This window comes from Thalassophryne amazonica, chromosome 1, assembly GCF_902500255.1.
Source record: "Thalassophryne amazonica chromosome 1, fThaAma1.1, whole genome shotgun sequence".
Classification (NCBI taxonomy): Eukaryota; Metazoa; Chordata; class Actinopteri; order Batrachoidiformes; family Batrachoididae; genus Thalassophryne; species Thalassophryne amazonica.
In genome coordinates this window covers 121709451-121728947 of record NC_047103.1, presented here as the reverse complement: position 1 = coordinate 121728947, position 19497 = coordinate 121709451, and the positions used below count along the sequence as shown (strand labels likewise).

The 19497-nt window shown below is 43.3% G+C and overlaps 1 protein-coding gene across 1 annotated transcript in view; it reads right to left on the bottom strand.

The window, feature by feature from the left end:
• Positions 1-17644, bottom strand: part of LOC117513706 (potassium voltage-gated channel subfamily H member 3-like) — a 519543-nt gene extending 501899 nt beyond the window's left edge. Inside the window, exon 1 of the mRNA XM_034173951.1 lies at positions 17430-17644. Within this exon, the coding sequence (XP_034029842.1) occupies positions 17430-17505 (76 nt within the window). The 5' untranslated portion in view covers positions 17506-17644. The remainder of the gene's footprint in view (positions 1-17429) is intronic.
• Positions 17645-19497: the final 1853 nt, after the last annotated feature.

Sequence of the window (19497 nt, the reverse complement as noted above, 5' to 3'; positions counted from 1 at the left end):
CATGCCTTAACCTGCAGCCACTGCACCCTGCTATTGAGGTGGGTGCCATTACTGTGGTATTACCCAGATTTACAGAATTTGATTTCACAACCTGGTCTCACGGCAAGTCGTGATTCAGCAGCACGAAATATTCATTAATTTATTGGTTCGTGATATTGTGACGAAAAGCCCTCATTTTCGTCATGGCAGCACAAATTCATTCTAATTCATTCCGTGATGGCTGCACAAAATTAAAAGTGAAGCATCGGGATGGTTATGGGTAGGGAGGCGGAAGGAGTAAGATTAGGTTATGGTTAAGGTTGAGGTTGGGGGTAGGAGTAGGGTTAGGAATAGTGAGTTAAAAAAAACCCCGTCATGAAAATTTGACTCAAAAAGTGGTTTCACAGCAGCTCATGGACTACCTTACTAAGAATAATCTTTTTGAGCCACTGCAGTCTGCTTTTAGAAAATATCATTCCACAGAGACGGCTCTCACAAAAGTGGTGAATGATCTTCTTTCTGCTTGCAATAGATTCAGACACCATTACAGTTCTGGTGCTGTTAGATCTCAGTGCTGCATTTGATACCGTGGATCATCATATTCTACTTGACAGGCTGAAGAATCATTTTGGTTTAACCAGGAATGCCCTTGCATGGTTGACGTCATACCTGACCAGTCGTTCTCACTGTTTTGTACAATCACACTAACTCTAACCTTAGTGACATGAAATTTGGGGTTCCACAGGGGTCCATCTTAGGCCCCTGCTTTTCTCCCTTTATATAGCACCCCTTGGACACATACTGCGGCGTTTTGGGATTACCTTTCACTGCTATGATGATGATACTCAATTATTCATGCCGATAACTGCTGATAATCTCATCTACATAAAATCCTGAGAAGATTGCCTTGCATTAGTGAGAAGCTAGATGTCTAGCACCTTCCTACTTTTAAACTCTGATAAGACTGAAATGATGGTTCTTGGTCCAGTGAGACATCTGTATCAATTTGATCAGTTAACACTTTGCCTAGGTTTGTGTGTTATACAGCACACTGACAATGTGAGGAAGGTTGGGGTAATTTTTGATCTTACATTGTCCTTTGACCTCCACATTAGAGATATTATGAGGACTGTTTTCTTTCACCTGCACAATATAATGTAATATTCACCCCATCCTGTCTATGGCTGCTGATGAGACCCTGATTCATGCGTTTGTCTCTTCTAGATTGGACTACTGCAATGTTCTATTTCTGGTTTACTACAGTCCAGCATTAGGCCTCTCCAATTGGTTTAAAATGCTGCTGCCAGACTTCTGTCATGAAGCAGAAATTTTGACCACATTACACCCATTTTGGCATCTCTTCACTGGCTTCCTGTCACTGTGAGATCAAATTTTAAGGTTCTGCTACTAGCCTGTAAAATTGTTCATGGACTGGCACCTCCCCACTTAGCTGGCCTAATAAACCCTACGTACTGGCCCAGGCTTTGCGTTCTCAGGGTGCAGGACTACTTTGTGTCCCTAGGGTCACAGAGCTTTCTCTTATCGTGCCCCTGTTCTGTGGAATGATCTCCCTGCATCAATAAAACAGTCAGATTCTGTACAGACTTTCAAGTCCAGACTTAAGACGCAGTTATTTTTCCTTTCATATGGCTAGCATACTGGCATAGTATGTTACTATGCTTTTTACTCTTTTAAATTAATTTTATTAGGAAACAGAGTGGGCCGCGTCCTCAACTTTATCTAAATTCTGGGTCTTTTAGTGAAGCTTAGGGCAAGTGGCCAGCGATCACCTTAGTATTTCTTTTGTTCTTCTTGTTGCTTAATGCTGACAAATGATACTGTATTTGTTGTCTTTCTGATGCCTGTTTCTGTGTTTTTCTTTTCTCTCTGTTTGACGTGCAGCTCCATCCAGAGATGGGTGTGAGATCTGTTCCTGAAACCCTCCTGAGGTTTCTTCCTCAGAGGGAGTTTTTTCCTTACCGCTATTGCCTGTGTGCTTGCTCTGGGGGTTGGTAAGGTTGGACCTTGCTTGTGTGAAGCGTCTTGAGGCAACGTTGTTGTGATTTGCACTATATAAATGAAAATAAACTGAAAAAATAAATAAATTGAGAGTGCATACCTATACAACATGACAACCCTGATATTCCTACTCCTGAGGTTCTCCTCTTTCTGACAATATAGGTTTCAGGTATACAGGATGACGCGTGAACTGGAACCCAAAATAACATACTTTTTAGACTTTGGTTTTCACACTAAGCACTTTGAGTATCTGCTGGATGGAAACTTACTCACTCACTCATCTTCAACCGCTTACTCAAATTAAGGGTCACCAGGGACTGGAGCCTATCCCAGCAGTCACAGATCGTGAGGTGGGGGACACCCTGGACAGGACGGCAGTGTGTCTCAGGGCCACATACAGACAAACAAACACATTTACACCCACATGCACACTTAAGGGCCTTTCACACTGAACGCGTCAGACGCGTCAGAAGCGTCAAAAATCGGTCTAAAAAGCATTATTTTCAATGAGATGCGTTGCTTTTTAGATGCGTCAGAAGCGTCGCGTCAAAAGCTGAGCTAAAATGCCGCTTCTGACGGGAGCGCGCATTGCCGCTTGTCAGCAGGCTGACGGAGTCAAAGTTCAATCCAATCCAACTTTTGACACTTTGAGCTGTGACGTACCTTCGTGTTGTCTAATAGGAACGGCGCGTCAGGCCAAAACACGGAGGACGAGTGGCAGAAACCACTGATCTCTACAAAATGGATCGGTGTAGAAACTACTGATCTGTACAAAACATTAACGTGTGACAGGGCTGCTCATTTATAGAGCAGTTTTTTGAAGAAAAATCATTGGAAATGTTTTTTGTTGCTGTTTGTTACGTCAAAATTTCTGACTACTGTTAAAAAAAGTTTAGAACACTTGTAATTAAAATAGCTAAATAAATCAATAAATGGTTCTTTAGAAACCTTTCATCTGTAAATTAAAACCACCTGTTATTTCAGATTAGGTAATTTCTTGTTTAACAAGGAACCATGGACATTTATTTTTAGACAAATAAAATAACATGGAAACTTGTACATTTTTAAAAGTCTGGTAGATTATTTATATCTCATTTCAATCAGAAAAAGACACTAAATAAATACAAATGTGTATTATAAATGCAACAGGAAATCATTTAACAATGACTGCAGTGTGATTGTAAAGTAGGATTTCTGTGACATAAACCTCATGATGAATTTTTTTATAGTCATTTAAACTTGTAATTTCATCAAAATATGTAATTGCCTTTAATGTTGTTATCAGGACAGTCATTTCTAAAATATGAATTTGAGCACAATAAGTGGAGAGCTTCTATCTGTGCAAATGTCTTTTGACTTTGATTTGCGGACATTTTTAATGATCCGTTCATTTATTGATAAAATATAAAATGAAACAGCTTTTTAAAAAATAATAAAATAGTTGCTGTTGAAAGAGCCTTTTATTTAGAAGCAAGTGATGTTCTGCTGGATTCTTGGGACCAGATGAAGGTCTCTTCTGCAGCTTTGAACTCTGGTGGTTTTGCTTTAGAGCAGAGATGTTTTCTTTTGACTGGACTTTGTGGTGTTCAGCTCATCAGTGGAAGTTTGGTTGTCTGCACAGCAAATGTTCCTGATTGGGACAAATAAAAAAAAAAATTAAATATAAAGAAACACTAAACAGTTTATATATAAAAAAGGAAAAAAAACACGGCAAAAAAAAACAATGGAAAAAAAAAAAAAAAACACCTGAAAAAATAAGTTATTTAAAGTTGAGCTTTTGTGGTGTCTGAAAAAAGCTGTAGCATTATTTGGTAAAAATAAGAAAGACTGAACCATCTACAAATTAAAGCGTTCACTCCGATCAACAGTGCTAAAAAGCTAAGCTAATGTTAGCCGATCAATAAACATTCACAGCATTGCAGAAACATCACGTTTTACTTTTATTTTATCCTCACCTCGATAAAGCTGCAGAACTAACCTCAGTTGGGCAAACTGGGACTTCGCATATATCCAAGAAGTGGGAGATTTCGGACTGAGTGGGTTTGCTCCATCACCCCGGCTGCATGCCTCGGTCTGCCCAGGAATGATGCCCGAAGGCCGAGCTTCTCCGTGCGGGTCGGCCCACTGTCGTGGTTCGATCGATATCCCACCAAGGTCGTCAGTCCTCCCTCGGTCGGCATCACTCCGAAAAGTAGCTGAAAAAAAAGCTTCTCCCAGCGGGTGATGGGAGAATCGTTCTACTGCTGTTTTTAAAGCTTTTTTTGTGGTTCAGGCAACGCAAATTCAAGATGGCGATCACTGAACTTTTTTCAGAGTGTGAAACAGGCAGAGTGTGACGTAGCCGCAATCTCCCCCCCCCCACCCCCCCTTGCCGCTTCCGAAGCGACGTGTCTGACGTCACGACGCGTTGGAAAGCATCGGCCTGACGCGCTAGGGGGCGTTAAAGCGTCGCGTTAAAGCCTGCAGTGTGAAAGACCCTTTACAGACAATTTAAAGTGTCCAATCCACCTCAGTGAAATGCATAATACAAATGCAGTTCTTCAAGAAGGACAGTGGAAGCCACCAAGACAGCCAGACAGTTTCTGCAGGAGTTACAGGATTCTGTGAGTTTGACTGGCGAAACTGTGCACAGTGCAACGTTTATCTGCTGTGTTACCAGTTACACAGCTTCAGGGTGGAGTGGAACAAAGTAGGATTTACATACAAGAAAATACATAAAATCTAAGGTTGAGTCTCCCATGTGATTTCTGTTAAAATGCATCAAAGATTTTGCATCTTCTTTTTATGAAAGCCCTGTGATTTTCATTTAAAGTCACATTTTCTGGTGTTGGAAGAACAAGTGCTGACTGAATATAAAAGTTATGGTCACGCTTGCATTAATGATTTTAAGTTGGCGCAACAAGTAAGAGTGTATAGCATAGGACAGACGAACAAAAATAAATATTGATTTTAAAAAATGCTATTTCAGAAATATTTATGAAATTCTTAATACACATAGTATGTTACTGACAAACATACAGAAAAGCTCTGGTTACCTTACATTAATCTTTTGTATCTTACCTTAATCTTTGAATATTGGTTGAATGCATTGTTGTGCTCTTTAACAGGGTATTCAAGTGATTCCAGAAAGGGCAGAGAGGGTGCAGGTTTTCTTTGCAGCCATCCACTCTACAAGGTGATTTCACTGATTAACATCACTTTGAGCAGATGGAATCAGTTAATCAGTGAAATCACCTTGTGGAGTGGATGGCTGCAAAGAAAACCTGCACCCTCTCTGCCCTTTCTGGAATGACTTGAAGACCCCTGCTCTATAACATAATTTACACATTAATATTTTTATTTGGTTGCCCAAGCCCGACTGTTACAGCAGCTGACTGTGATGGATTTTTCAAAAAATAAATGACTTACAGAGTTCATTATTGTGTGGGAGAAAAACTGTCATGCCTGTTATTTATAGCAAATACACTGACCAGTCATATAACATATTGAGCACTGACAGGTGAAGGAAATAGCATTAATAATTTCATTACAAAGGCACCAGTCAGTGGGTTGGATATATTTGCCAACAAGTTAGCATTGGTCCTCATATTTGATGTGCTGAATGCATGAAAATGGGGACGTATGTAAAGAATGTGACTTTGACAAGAGCTAAACAGTGATGGCCAGACAACTGGACCAGCACATTTCCAAAACTAGCAGTCAGTACCTACCAAAGTGATCCGAGGAAGGAAAAACTGGTGAACTGGCAACATAGTCATGGGAGGCCAAAGCACACTCATGGACGTGGGAGCGAAGATGGTCCTTGTGGTCTGATGCAACAGAAGGAATCTGCTGCTGACCTCAGATAGCATAGCAAACCTTCAGAGGTCCAGTAGAATCTATGCCTCAATGGCTCAGGGCTGTTATAGTGGAAAAGCGGGGCCTGCACATATTCGGCAGTTTTGTTACAATGTAAGGGCTGAACAGTGTAAATTCGGCACTCCAACTCAGTGATTCCCAAACTTTTTAAGTCACTCACCCCTCTGTACATCCTGACCAAGTTAGTGCACCCTTTGCTACTGTCAACACACCGCTGTCCCAACAATAACCAGTCTTGTGCAAAATAGTAGGTGTGAAAGCTTCCTGGACCATGGCCCAGGCCAAAAAACAAAATTTGGTCCAACAAAAGAGGTTTTCTTGCTCAGGATCAACTTGAACCATGGACAAGTTCATTTGCAGTGTGAAAACACATTTTGAATAGTTTGGACTTATGGACAAATTGGAAGGAGGCAGGTTATTTTCACCTACTAAGCAGTAGAAACTGCCAATAAAAATGGGGTTACTCTCTGTCTTTTCTCTGAGCTGCACTGAACTGACTTTATTTGCCATTTGTCCAAGTACAAGTGCTTTGGAATTCTTGTTTGGGTCTCACAATCACATGAAAATATCTAAAAACAATATAAACACAATACACAAGAATAAAAAATAGTCATAATAAATAACATGGAATAAAAAAGTCACATTATGAATAAAATTAACATAAGATATATATATCTAAATCTAAAATCTAAAACTCTGACGGTTTAAAATGCATTTTGTGTATTAGTGGGGGGTCGTAAGCCGTGATTACCCCGTGAGGAGTATGACGGGGAAAGCTGTACACCACTGCAGCCTGGATATCATAAGCCAGCTGTCTAACAGCTGTTGGGGAGAAAAACAAGTGCCTTCTGTTGGTTCTCATAGTTCTCGCTACCATTATAACAGAGTAATGGTCCGTTATGCTGCTGCCTGAAAAACTACACTGCAATTTGATCGTACGTCATTTTCGATGGTGTGTCATGGGAAAATTATCATTCTCTATGTTGATTGTGGACCCGCTGCTTAGAAGCAATGGGTAGCTTTGACACCTTCATTAAAAGCGATTTAAAAGGTGTCAATCGTGACTCACCTTTCTGCTGATTAAATTCGCTAACTGGGACTCTTGTCTATTGTTACGGGCAACAAAAGAGAATCATCTGCCATTTCAGACCGGACAGTCTTCAAATGAGACATCCTCCATCCTTTATGAATTACATCAATCTTGACGTGCGGCGGGCTGTGAGGACTGGAGCTCAGGGACTATAACTTCAGGGATTTTTTTTTTATTGTAATAAATTTGAATAAAATCTCAATAACGTGTTATTTATAGCTTTTAGTGGAACCAAACTCACATGACATACCAACGAGCTCCCTCTGGTTGTGCTGCAACACTTAAGGGGCTTTCACAGTGGCGTATTCGTACAGCTGCTCATTGGGGCGTTGTGAGTCATTGAAATACGCCCCAAATACGCGCATGCTCATTTTTTTTCCGTTGTGCATTCCTTTAGTAGAGCTGCGTATTGCGGCGTGTGTGGCTATTTTAATATGCCCGGAGTGCGCACGTACCTCGAGTGTTCATTCCGTTCGTATAGCTGCGTGTTTATGTGTGCACAGAGCGTTTCTTTTGCCGCTATAAAAAGCCACTTCCCCTTTTTTTCCTGTTCTCTCCAGACGGCTGAGCAGAACACATCACTGCGCTTGAAAATCAGCGTGATTTTATGCCGCTATAAAAAGCCACTTCCCCTTTTTTTTTCAGTTCTCTCCTGTCGGCTGAGCAGAACACATCACTGCACTTGAAAATCAGTGTGCTTTTATCATGAGGTTTTAAGCCCTCGCCTAAAAGCTGCAATCCTCCAACATCTGGATGTCCTGGAAGGATTGATTAATTATGTGGCAGAGGTTGAGCGCTTGACGAGAAAGCAGGAGGCAAGGGCGCAAAACACATGAAGACTGCTTTTTGAGCGTCAATTTCTTCTATACACACACATACACACACATACTGGGGGGGGCGAGTACACACACAGAATTTTTTGGCGCGCAAACATACTTTTGGCACGTGAAGCGAGGCGCAAACACTTGGTGTGCACAGCGCACAAAACACATAAAAACTGCTTTTTGAGCGTCCATTTCTTCTATACACACACATACAAACACATACTGGGGGGGGCGAGCACACACACCGAATGTTTTGGCGTGCAAACACACTTTGGGCGCGCGAAGCGCAAACACTTGGCGCGCAAAGCGAAACACACACTTTTTTGGCACGCCAAAAGCACAAACACACTTCTTTTGGCGGCACAAAAAATGAGGTGCTTAAAAAGTAAATAAGGAACTTGTTCACATGATGGAACTATTACGTTCTTAAAAGCAACAATTACTACATTTTAAAAATACAATACTCAAAAAAGAATGGCATGTACTTACCAATCCACCGACACTGGTACAGACATTTTTAACGTTTCGGTATTGATGAATCCAGCCAAAGCATTTCAGGAAGCGCGCATTCTCTGCCGTCATCCCGACCGCGCCGCTTCCCGAAATTCCTTTTGCCGTCTTCATCAATCGGCCAACTTTGTCTCGCTGGGTTTTGACCCAGGTCTGCAGACACAGAGCTGGTTCATCGCCGACACCTTCCACACCCAAATCCCTGGCCTTTTGGGTGTATAACTGCAGTTTGGCCTCTCGGTTGCAGAAGTCGTCCGAAGACTTGTCGTATAACATGGGGTGGAGCTGAACCCACTCCATGATCTCGACACGTTCCTGCTACGACCAAAATTTAAGTGGCGGGAGTTTTGCCTGCCGTTTCCTCTTTGCCAGGGGCACAGCGGGTGCCGCTCGCTCGGAGAGTGGTGGCGATGATGACTCCACATCGCTGGAGGCCAAAGGAGCAGGAGATGTGGGCTTTTTTTCGGATATAATGAAACGCAGCCCAAGGGAGAAATTAAAAAGTGGCCCAGAAGAATAAAACGCGTGTTGTGTGTTGGGGGTTTGGCTGGACATTTGGTGTTGTTTTCTTTTCTTTGCTCTCCAAGTGGTATGCAAACTGGTTTTGTCTGTGGAGAAAGTGCTGGCAGAAGAGTCCTTCACCTCATCAGCATTATTTGGCTGCACTTGTGGAGGATGTTCACGTGCAGGCCTAATGACTTGCAGCACCTGTGGATGATGCTCACGTGCAAACTTAAAGACTTTCAGCTGAAGCAGATAATGAGATGGCGTTCTGCATTTAAGCCATGACTGATTCGAGCAGAATTGCCGGGAACTCGACCTTGTGACGTTCGTTTGTGAGACGCTGAGGACCGCGCCTGGGTTTTGACACATCGTGCCTGTGAAGGAGGATAGGTGAGGGACACATGCTGTCAGCACACATCAGAGGTGATGATTGTCTGAATAAGTGTTAACAGTAATTTGGTATTTTGTTACGCAGTATATTTGAACATTGATGAGAATTGTGCAGCTCGCTTCTCACTGCCGTGGCGTACGGAATGATGATCCTCCACCTGTTGTGAGAAGCTGCTCATTTACATAAAGCTTAAATTCAGACCTGAATGTGTTGCTGATAGTGTGTGCCTTTGAAGGATATTTGTTGTAGCTGTTGACTTACCTCACCTTTTCCATCCTTCACAGAGTCAGTTTGTCGTATCCACCTGGGGGGTGTTCGGCGGTGAGTCTGGGTCCAGAAGCATCGGGCTTCGATCCATTTGGGCGCTGGAGAGCACGCCGTCCTTCACCTCGCCAGACAACCGCACATTTATGTTGTACACAAATTATTGCACAGAAGGGAAATAAATTTGTTTTGTTTTTGGAACCGCTTTCTGGTTATTTTAGTGCAGGGTTCAGTCAGACGCTGGTCCGCTCCTCATCTCGCATCTGCACATAACAGTAGTTCCCGGCCATTCCAAAATGGACCCAGCGGCAGAAGCGGTTCCTTTTGCTGAAAGAGTCCAAGAATACTTGGAGAAGATATGGGAGCAATTACGGCCTCTCGCAAATCAAATTAAATAAACAGATGCTCGCATTACGGAGCTTGCAGCGCAAGCCGTTCTGCTTCCTGCTGCTCCAGCTGCGGCACTATCGATACCGGTGCAGATAAGATACAGCTGCTCATTACAGCGTAGACGATACGCTGTAATGAGCAGCTGTACAAATACACCACTGTGAAAGCCCCTTTAGATGGGAAACACAATCTTTCATTTAATTTTGGGGATTTTTTTTATTCCAATAAATGTGAATCAAATCTATAACTTTTTATTAATTGCTTATGGTGCAACCAAACTCACATCACACATCAATGAACTCCATCTGGTTGCACTTGGGGGAAACAAAGGTCTTGGTCAGCTGTAGGTTGTTGTCTGTTTTACAACATTTGGAAAGATGTGTCATTTGATTTAAAACAGTGATTCTGTCATTTTTCCCCCTGGCCCCTGGTTTTTATATGCTTTTAACCTTGTTATTATGTGTGAGTATTTCCCCCAGATGGTGTCCTCAGTACTGTTCCTCACCTGCTGCTCCTCATCGCTCATCTTGGCCGCACACCTGCTATGAATGAGCAGCTGACAAGGGGCAGACTATATAAACTCAGACTTTCAGATCAGTGGTTACCAGATTCTTACAGACTCTTCCTAGAGCCAGATGCTTCCATGATCCACGAACAGAAGACCGAGCCTGATTCCTCTCTGTGACTCCTTGACCTTGACCGCGTCTTCCTGCTGCTCCCAAGCCCTTGAGACGTCGGTGCTTCCCACAGCTAAACTCAAGGTAACCTGGTCAGCTCTCTAATACCTGTATTACAGCAAACTGTCTTTCCTGATGTTCCAGAGGCTATCCTGCGTGGCTTCTGTGCTGCCCTGGTTCCAGGCTCCTGGCTACCTGGCCTCAATCATCGCTGTAATTCCTATTGCAACATCAGGTATTTTGAGAGTTTCATATATAGTTTTTTCTTATTTACCGGGTATTATATTACACTTGGTGTTCATATACTATTAACTTGAAGTAATTTAGATTGTAGACAACATGATTAGCATCATGAAACAAACCTCATTAAATGCATTTTCTTGTAGTGCCTCAATATACGTCAGGGGTGCCCAAGTTCGGTCCTCGAGATCTACAATGTAATGCTACGTTTACACATAGGGACGACAAGTCATGAATGCCACGAAGTACACATTCTTGGCCGCTGATCACGAATGTGATTATTTGGGGCAGAGGCATCAGGTGTCCTCAGGAACGGCTGCAACCTGTTACCACACATTACGATTAATGGCACATGTTGCCGGAGAATTATCAGGAACCATTACGCACGGTCAAGGATAGTGTTCTGCGTGTTACTCGCTATCGCGCGCTATTGCACGTAACAGCACATCCTTAAGTTCTGTCACGTTGTGAACGAGGTGAATTGTCTCCACACACACACCCATATTCAATCCAACCCGAATTCAGATCGCTCCAGTTTTTCAGAAGACCTTTGTGACTGCATGCGTAGTTGGGCTCTGTGCCATGGAGTGGCGCAGAGAGGAGGAGGACAGCGCCAGATGTGTGGCTTCATGCGGCTCGTCTTGTGCATTTTCCCCAAACATCAGGCGCATGCAGCAGGTGGAACACCTGCAGGAGCGCGTTGAAGAGGACTGAAATTTGACTTTTAGCCGACTTGGTGTCAGCAATCAAAACTGAATGCGATACAGCAGGGTTTAATTGTGTGCGCGCTTCTTCCTCCGCCGGAGTGGAGGAGGTGCAGAGATGTCTGGCTGCACGCGTGAGTCTCCTCTCACTCCTCTGGTTCCTCTGGCTCAGACTCGTTCTCCCCGCTCATCAGTTTACAACAGCAGGTGGAACTCCTGCAGGAGTGTCCTGAGGAGCTTCAGCAGGAACTGTGGACCGACATTTGGAGCCGAGTTTAATTGTGCGCACGTGACAGAAAACTGATTCGTCGTGGCGCGCAGTGAAATGTGACGCCGCGTTACAAGTCATGTCAAAACTTGACAGTTTCCGTGTCACTTCGTAATAACGCGTGACAGTATGGGCTCCAAGAACCATCACAGGAACCACTACGAACGTTGTCACGTTCTATTAAGGATCAATACTCATCAAGACAGACCAGTACGCTCAGTTGCGACCTCCACGACGTGAGATGAAATGAGGATGGTGTGTGACATTCGTGGAAGATTTTTTGACAGGCAAAAACATGCTCCACGAATATCAAGAATATCATGCACCAACACGCACTATTAAGAAACCTATTCAGATGGGTTAAGTCACATTAAGAATGTCAGGAATGTGTCACAAATGACAGAAAAATGACATTCATAACGCGTCTTGCTTATGTGTAAACGCACCTTAAGGATCTAGAACTACCAGAGTCCTGCCAAATGGCAGTTATTCCTTTAAATCCCAAGGTGCTGCCAAATGGCAGCTGTGAATAGCCCAGCCTGTCACCAGTGTTATGTAAATGAGGCCGTTACATTTGTAAGAAGTAACTCTAAAGACACTCTACTCAGCGGGGGTTAGGGAGATGGACAGGAATGCCAAAGTGCTGTACAGTGGAAAAGACCCACTCCTCAACAAGACCAGATAGTCTGAGCCATGTTGAGAATAAATGTTTTTGTATTTTTTGGTAATTGTTTGGTCAAGATTATTATTATTTTTTTTTTTTACATAAAAAAAGTGAATAAATAGTTTCAGTTACATTTGCAAGAAGTAACTCTAAAAACAGAACCCAAGTATGTAAAAACAGATGTGCATTCAGTGCTGCAGTGTCAGGTTGTAAAACACAGTGACTGGCCAAACGCCGTGTTCCTGAATGTACAGTATACTTTCACACGACCCACAACCCTTATTTGGAGTAAGCGGGTGAAGATGAGCGAGTGATGAGTGAAATAATAAACAGGAAAACTAATTAACATGGATGAGGAATGCCAGATAATATAAACACTACACAAGAATACAATACACAGGAGATGACACTAGAAATATAAACCCAGATATCATAAATTAAGCACCAGAAGCGTGAACCACGACAGGAGCAGTGGTAATTTGAAGTTTAAGTTGACTTTTTTAAATTACTTTGACAACATACTACATGAATTTTGTTGTACAGCCAAGCTCTGTTTGGTCAGAAGCAGGACAGAATTTTATTATTTGTCCAGACAGTTGAATTTCATTTTTAGCAAGCCAGAAAATTATATTTCCAGAGGTATATTATCTCCTGTATGATCTGGATACTGCATCCTTGTCTGTGAACTTTATGCTGCTTTTGAGATCCACATTTTTCCCGAGTTGTATAATTGTTGTCTAATTGTTGTATAATTGTTGCATGGCATGACTACTGTTTTTGTGCTTGACCTGTGTTTGTTATTTGGATCACCCTTTTGCTTTCCCCTCCAAAAGACTGTTGCTCTATGGACTGCTCCCAAGTGTATTGACCTTGCATTTGCTTTGCTCTTGACCTTGATCCAACCTGCCATTTTGTTTTGTTTGTGCTTTTGTTGACTGTTTTTTGGATTCTTTTTTTTTTTATTTCCGGTGTGTTTTGCACAGTAAACCGGTGTTTTTTTGTTTTTTTCTTGCTGTTTTTTTCACCACCAACCTTGTTCCTGCTTTGGGGTCCCACTCACAACCCTTACAGAAACATTTTAGTTTATATGTAACTTATATGTCACTTTCTAAAATATCTGAGAAAAAGTATTGAACTTTTTCACATATTCTAATTTTGTGAGATCCGCTTGTATATATTAAAAGCAGTTAGCTTCATACATTCGTGGACATCAAAGTAAATTATTATTATTATTATTATTATTATTTACATTTATTAACCAGTAAAGTCTCACTGAGATTAAAAATTTCTTTTGCAAGGGAGTCCTGGCCAAGAGGCAGAAAAAGTTACACTACAATTTGAATTAAATTCACACAAATAAAAACTATATCAAAAACAGTTACAATTTAAAGACGTCATCTCAAGTCTGGACTTAACGTGCTCAATGAAATAAGTTCAGTTAATTTCCAGTCTTTTCAACATGATCCATGTAGACAGAGCAGAGTAACAAAAGCCCTTTTTTCCCAGTTCTGTGCAGGCAAATGGAACAGAGAGCAACAAACGATCATTTGAAGGCAAAGAATAAAGCCCCGTTTACATATAGACGGTAAAGTCTCCCGGAAGCGTCCCGGCAGAGATTTTGCCCCCTCCGGGCCGTTTTAGGGATCAAATGCTGTAGTTAACGCCGGCGCACAGGGGGCATGGTTTGGTCCGGCTTCACCGCGAATTCGTCGAAAAAAATTATTCAACATGTCGAATAATTCCGGGAGCGCTCCCGGGAGAAGGGGCCTGACGACGGAGACAACGCGAACAACGGCGTTTGATACTTTTAATTGCCGTGTCATCCCACCCCTTCCTGTAATGCCACAGTTTTATACCGCCGTAATTGGCGGCCGGCGTTGTATCCCTAACCAATGGCATGTAAAACGGCGATAGAGCCCACATCGGCGTCCTCAAAGGCGTTTTAACTGGCGACAGAGGCAGACAAACGGCAGCGCTAGCGGACAGTACGCTGTTCTAAACGCCACCTCCCGGTTAACGGCGTTCCAAATGGCCGATAGGTGGCGGGTCAGTATAAAACGCTAGCGCGCTGCATGCAGGTCTCTCACTCGCGGCCAGCTCCAGATATTTTTGCATAGAAGCTCCAGTATACCTCCTAAAATATAATTGGCAGCAGCAAGGACTTACCAAGAGGTCTGGTTCAGAAGCAGAGGGTAGCCCAGTTGTGGAAACGAGCAACACGTTGAGGAGGGGAAAAAAGAGAGAAAAGAAAAGGCTGAGAGATGAGCCCCTGTCACTCCCTCCCCCTGCACTGACAGCTGCTTCAGCCTGTTATACTCTGTGGGCAGTGTCTAAGCAAAAGTTCTAGATTAACGCAGGATTTGCCTGGATAAATCCAGCGGTACACAGGGCATTATCAGCGACAGCAGAACACCGCCGTTCTCACGCGCGTCTTAACCTGCGATTGTAAAGGATAGAACTGAGTATTAACCCCTGTTGCCGACGGTGCCGGATACTACGGCGTCAAAACTCCGCTTTATTCGGCGGATTTAGCAGCGTTTTATCCGCATATTTGTGGCTAGTACGGCGCTCAAAATGCCGGCGAAATGCTCCACCCCTTTCCACCGCCGAGAAACAGCCGGAACTACTACGAACTTCGGCTACGTACTACCCACGGACAAATCGTCTAGTATAACCTGGGCTTAAGAATCAACACTACCCTTAACTGCTGGTGACTCTGGTACTGGCACATTCCGATCTAATGGCTGCACATTCACATAAGAAAAGGTGGCCTAATGAGTTGTAAATTACCCCAGCGCTGCCATTTGGCACACTCCGGTAGAAAAAGGCGTAGTGAGAAAAGGCTGGTAGTTCTAGCCTGCTAACGAGTCTTTCACTGGATTGGTGGTGTGTTGGAACAGGGAGACAACTAAGAGAGTCAGGAAGGTAGATCTTGAGGACCGAACTTGGGCACCCCTGATATACATGGACTGTGATGAAACTGTCAGCCCAAGGCTGAGGTTTCAAGTTATTTAGATTTTCAAACTTTTCCACTATGAAGAGGGTCAAGGACCCCCCTCCCCCCAAATGAAAAATGGCCATGATTTATCCATCCCATTACTTTGCTAAAAATATCCTGGTGATGATAACCCATATTCTGATGTTCTCTAGTCTTCTGTACTTATAAAAATAAAACAACTTACATTTTTTGTGTTACCACAGCAGGGAGCAGTTGAAAATATTTCCCCATTGAATGCAATGCTGTAAAATCGCTCTCACTCGCTCCAAAAAAGAAATTTTTCACTTTTCAGTTTTTCACATTCAGGCAGGACTGCCTAGTGAGGACCGTAGCAACCAGAAAAAAAAAACAATGCTAAAATACCATCCGCCTTATGAGCTCTGTCTTGTTTATAATTTGCAGTTGTTTAATTGGTATCCCAGTGCAAACTATATATAGTAAAAGTCACCTAAACTGTCATCATATAAACCGGATACTTGCACTCACTGGACAAAAGGAAAAATCCCAATGGTTTTGAATAGTTTCAGTGTAATAAACACTGTATATAATGAATTTTGTATAACAGATTTTCACTCATATTAGACAAAACGTCCTGTACCATCGCAATGTATTTCCATTAAAAACCCCTCACATATACCGGACAGAGCAGTCTCGACATACCCAGTAACATAGGTACAAAATGAAGTTCAGCATTGACACTCGCTGATTCAAGGAAAGTGGGTACCGTATTTCATATTTTGATGGCCTCAAGTAAAAGAAAAAAACCCAACAAAGACTGAGTCCATTGACTGGACTTGACCTAAATGGATGGAGGCTCATAGCAGACAAATGCAAACAGTGCTCATTTATTCCCATTGCTTTTTCCAATTGCTGGGGTTCACCGACATGACGAAGCATGTCCAGAGAATTGTACTACATGTTCAAAATGCCATAGCTGACTTTCCCTCACAATCCAAGCAATACCCCTTATCTGAATCCATAACAACCGTAACTGTTGATTTGACACAAATTTATTCCAGAGGTACCCAAGTATCATCTGTAAACACCAAGTGGCAGATGCATCTGATTGTCACTGGACTGTCATTTGGCTAATGTCCAAACCTCACAATCAAACAATCAGCACCAGGACCCTAAAGACGTGGACCTTTAAACTTCTGCAAAAACACTGGCATTGCCAAATACGAGTACTCGTACCCTCTATGAAAATCATGACTCCTTAAGCTCTCAGCAGGCATCTCTAAATCTCAAAGACCAATGACCCAGAGAGTTGAATGTCAGTGCTGAGTTCAGTGAATGTGCAGATTCAACACTGACCACATACAGATACACTTCTATATAAATGGCTGAGTCCAGGAAGTCATTAAAAGTCGGGATCTTCGTCTTGACCCAGGACAGTCACAAACCCATTCAAATTCCCAAGTGCTGCAATCAGGAATTCCATTGCTTCTGCAATGATCATAGCATCATCTACTAAATCAGTCAGCACACCTTTTCTGGCTGACAAGGCACCTAAATTGCTGGTTTCCACAACACCTAGTGCAGATTACACACTATTAAAAAAAAAACATAAACTAAGAAAAATCAGTTATTTATTTGTGAGTTCAGGTGAAGATGATACTAATCCATCTAGGATTTGCCTGCTCGAGTTATTGTTTCATGATGTTTGGCAGCGCATCAGTCTGATCCGTCATAACTCATCAGTCAGTTGGGATGTTTATGGCACGTTGCGCACTAAGATGTCCTCGCTCCTCATTAACCACCGTGTCTTGTCTGTGGCACAGAAACAGAATTTAATGAACTGCCCCATTGCGCACAATGAAACAGAAGCTCCGGAGCTAATGATCTTTCAGAGACGATGATGGTTCGCATTAGTCAGTGCAGGAATAGTAATCACAATAAATCAGTCAACAAGAAAGAAACTGCCAAACTTCTGACTACTTCAGGTTTATCTCCTTTTTTGTTTTTGTGATTCGAAATTAAATGTCTCAATTTTATTACTTTTCAACTAACCAAAGAATCTATAGATTGTTGAATGCTGTCGGTACTCACGGGTTCCGTCGAAACGCGTGGCGATGGTGTCCAGGAAGGTGTTCTGTGGCGCGATCAGACCGCGCATCACCGGCATCCGGTGAGCGCGTCGAGCCGCGTTTCTCGCGGCGCTCTGGCGCGTGGCTGTCCGCGGCCGCCGTGGGACACAAAGCCCGGCAGGAATCTGGACGAGCTTCCTGGCGCTTCCCCCCAAGCCTTGGAGGAGGGCGCCAAGCCGAGAAGAACCCGCGACTCCATGGTGCAGAAGAGCAGGTGGTCCTGGCCGGAGGAGGAGCGCAGAGAGGAGCGAGGATGGAGGCGCCCGCGCACACAATTTATGCACGATTGTATGCGCGAGGCAGCCTTCTCCTCCTCCTCTCTCATCGTCTTTCACTGTAAACATCTCTGTTTCTCCCACGTGCTTATCTCTCTCTCTCTCTCTCTCTCTCTCTCTCCTGCCCCTCCTCTCTCTCTCTCTCTCTCCTGCCCCTCCTCTCTCTCTCTCTCTCTCTCTCTCTCTCTGGGAAATCACAGCTTCTCGCGCAGCCTCTGATGTTCTACTGAAATCGCTCAATCAGTGTTATATTGTCCTTTTTTTGGGGGGGGGGTGATTTTTATCTTTTTATTATGTAGTTTATCTTGTCACTCTGCCAGCCGAGCTTCTCAGCCGAATCTGTATTTGTAATTAACAACATAATTTATAATCAGATGATGCAAATTGCTACAAACCACAGCCTTTACTGTAGCTCCTTTAACATCCAAGAGGAATGGGAAAATGATGTTTGAAGTTTATTATTTGTGGATTGTCTTGTTGAGGATTTCAAAAATGGTTTCAAATTGGCGGCCTGGGGGCAGATAAACGTTTATTGATAAGATCAATCAAGTGGCAGTCTCAAGTGATGAAGAAATTAATCCAATGTGGAAGAGTCAAACACCTTACATATAGAAAGTTCTCTAGATTCTCTGAATCTTCTGATTATATTATGGACTGTAGCTGATGGAATCCCTAAATTCCTTGCAACTGAACATTGAGTGTTGTGTGGGCCGCTGAAGAGGAGGTACTGCTGGCTCACCACCACCAGATGGCGCCCTGCTTGGAGTGCGGGCTTCAAGCACGAGAGGGCGCTGGAGCCACTGGGAGTGACAGCTGTCACTCTTCATCAGCACAGCTGTCACTCAGTCAACTCATCACCATCACCATAAAGGCTGGACTGCAACTCCACCTCCTCGCCGAGAAATCAGCTACCTTGGAGGTAATTTTCTCTGCTAAACCGAAAACACTGACTAATAGTCTGAACTTCTTTGCAGCCATTTTCCTGTGGTGATTGCCTTATCTGTGGGATTGGCGTTTGGTGTGATCAGCGACGGCTTCGCTTCACACCCCAACCAGATAAGTGATTAGACAGGAGCTGCACGAGTGTGTGATTGGAGGTGGAGGTGCTCCCTCCTTACTGAACACAGACTGTGGGATTACTGAGTGTGCGTACTCACACTCACCTGTTGCTGTTTCTGTTCTCTGCCAGCAGTACCAGGTCTGACAGCTGAAGACGGTGACCACCTGGGGACCCAGGGACTTGGCGGCTCCGGTGTTCTTCAGGTCCGTTGGCGGTGAGGCCCGTGTGGATCCGGCTCGGTTCTGGACGGGGTCTCCTATCCTCAAGCCTGCCCACACGTTCACCCAACGTGTAATTGACTGTAGTCCCAAACTGATTGTTGTCTGTATTCCGTTGTGCACAGTTTACAACATTAAATTGTTACTGTTTGGCTTATCCATTGCCCGTTCTTTTACGCCCCCTGTTGTGGGTCTGTGTTCCTACACTTTCACAACATTGAGAAAACCTTGTTCTTAAACTGTTGGACTATTTTTTTTCATGCAGTTGTTCACAAAGTGGTGATCCTCACCCCATCTTTGCTTGTGAACAGCTGAGCCTTTTGGGGATGCTTCTTTTATACCCAATCATGACACTCACCTGTTTCCAATCAGGTGTTCTTTGACCATTCATCAATTTTCCCAGTCTTTTGGTGCCCCATCCAAACTTTTTTGAAATGTGTTGCAGGCATACATTTCAAAATGACCAAATATTTGCAC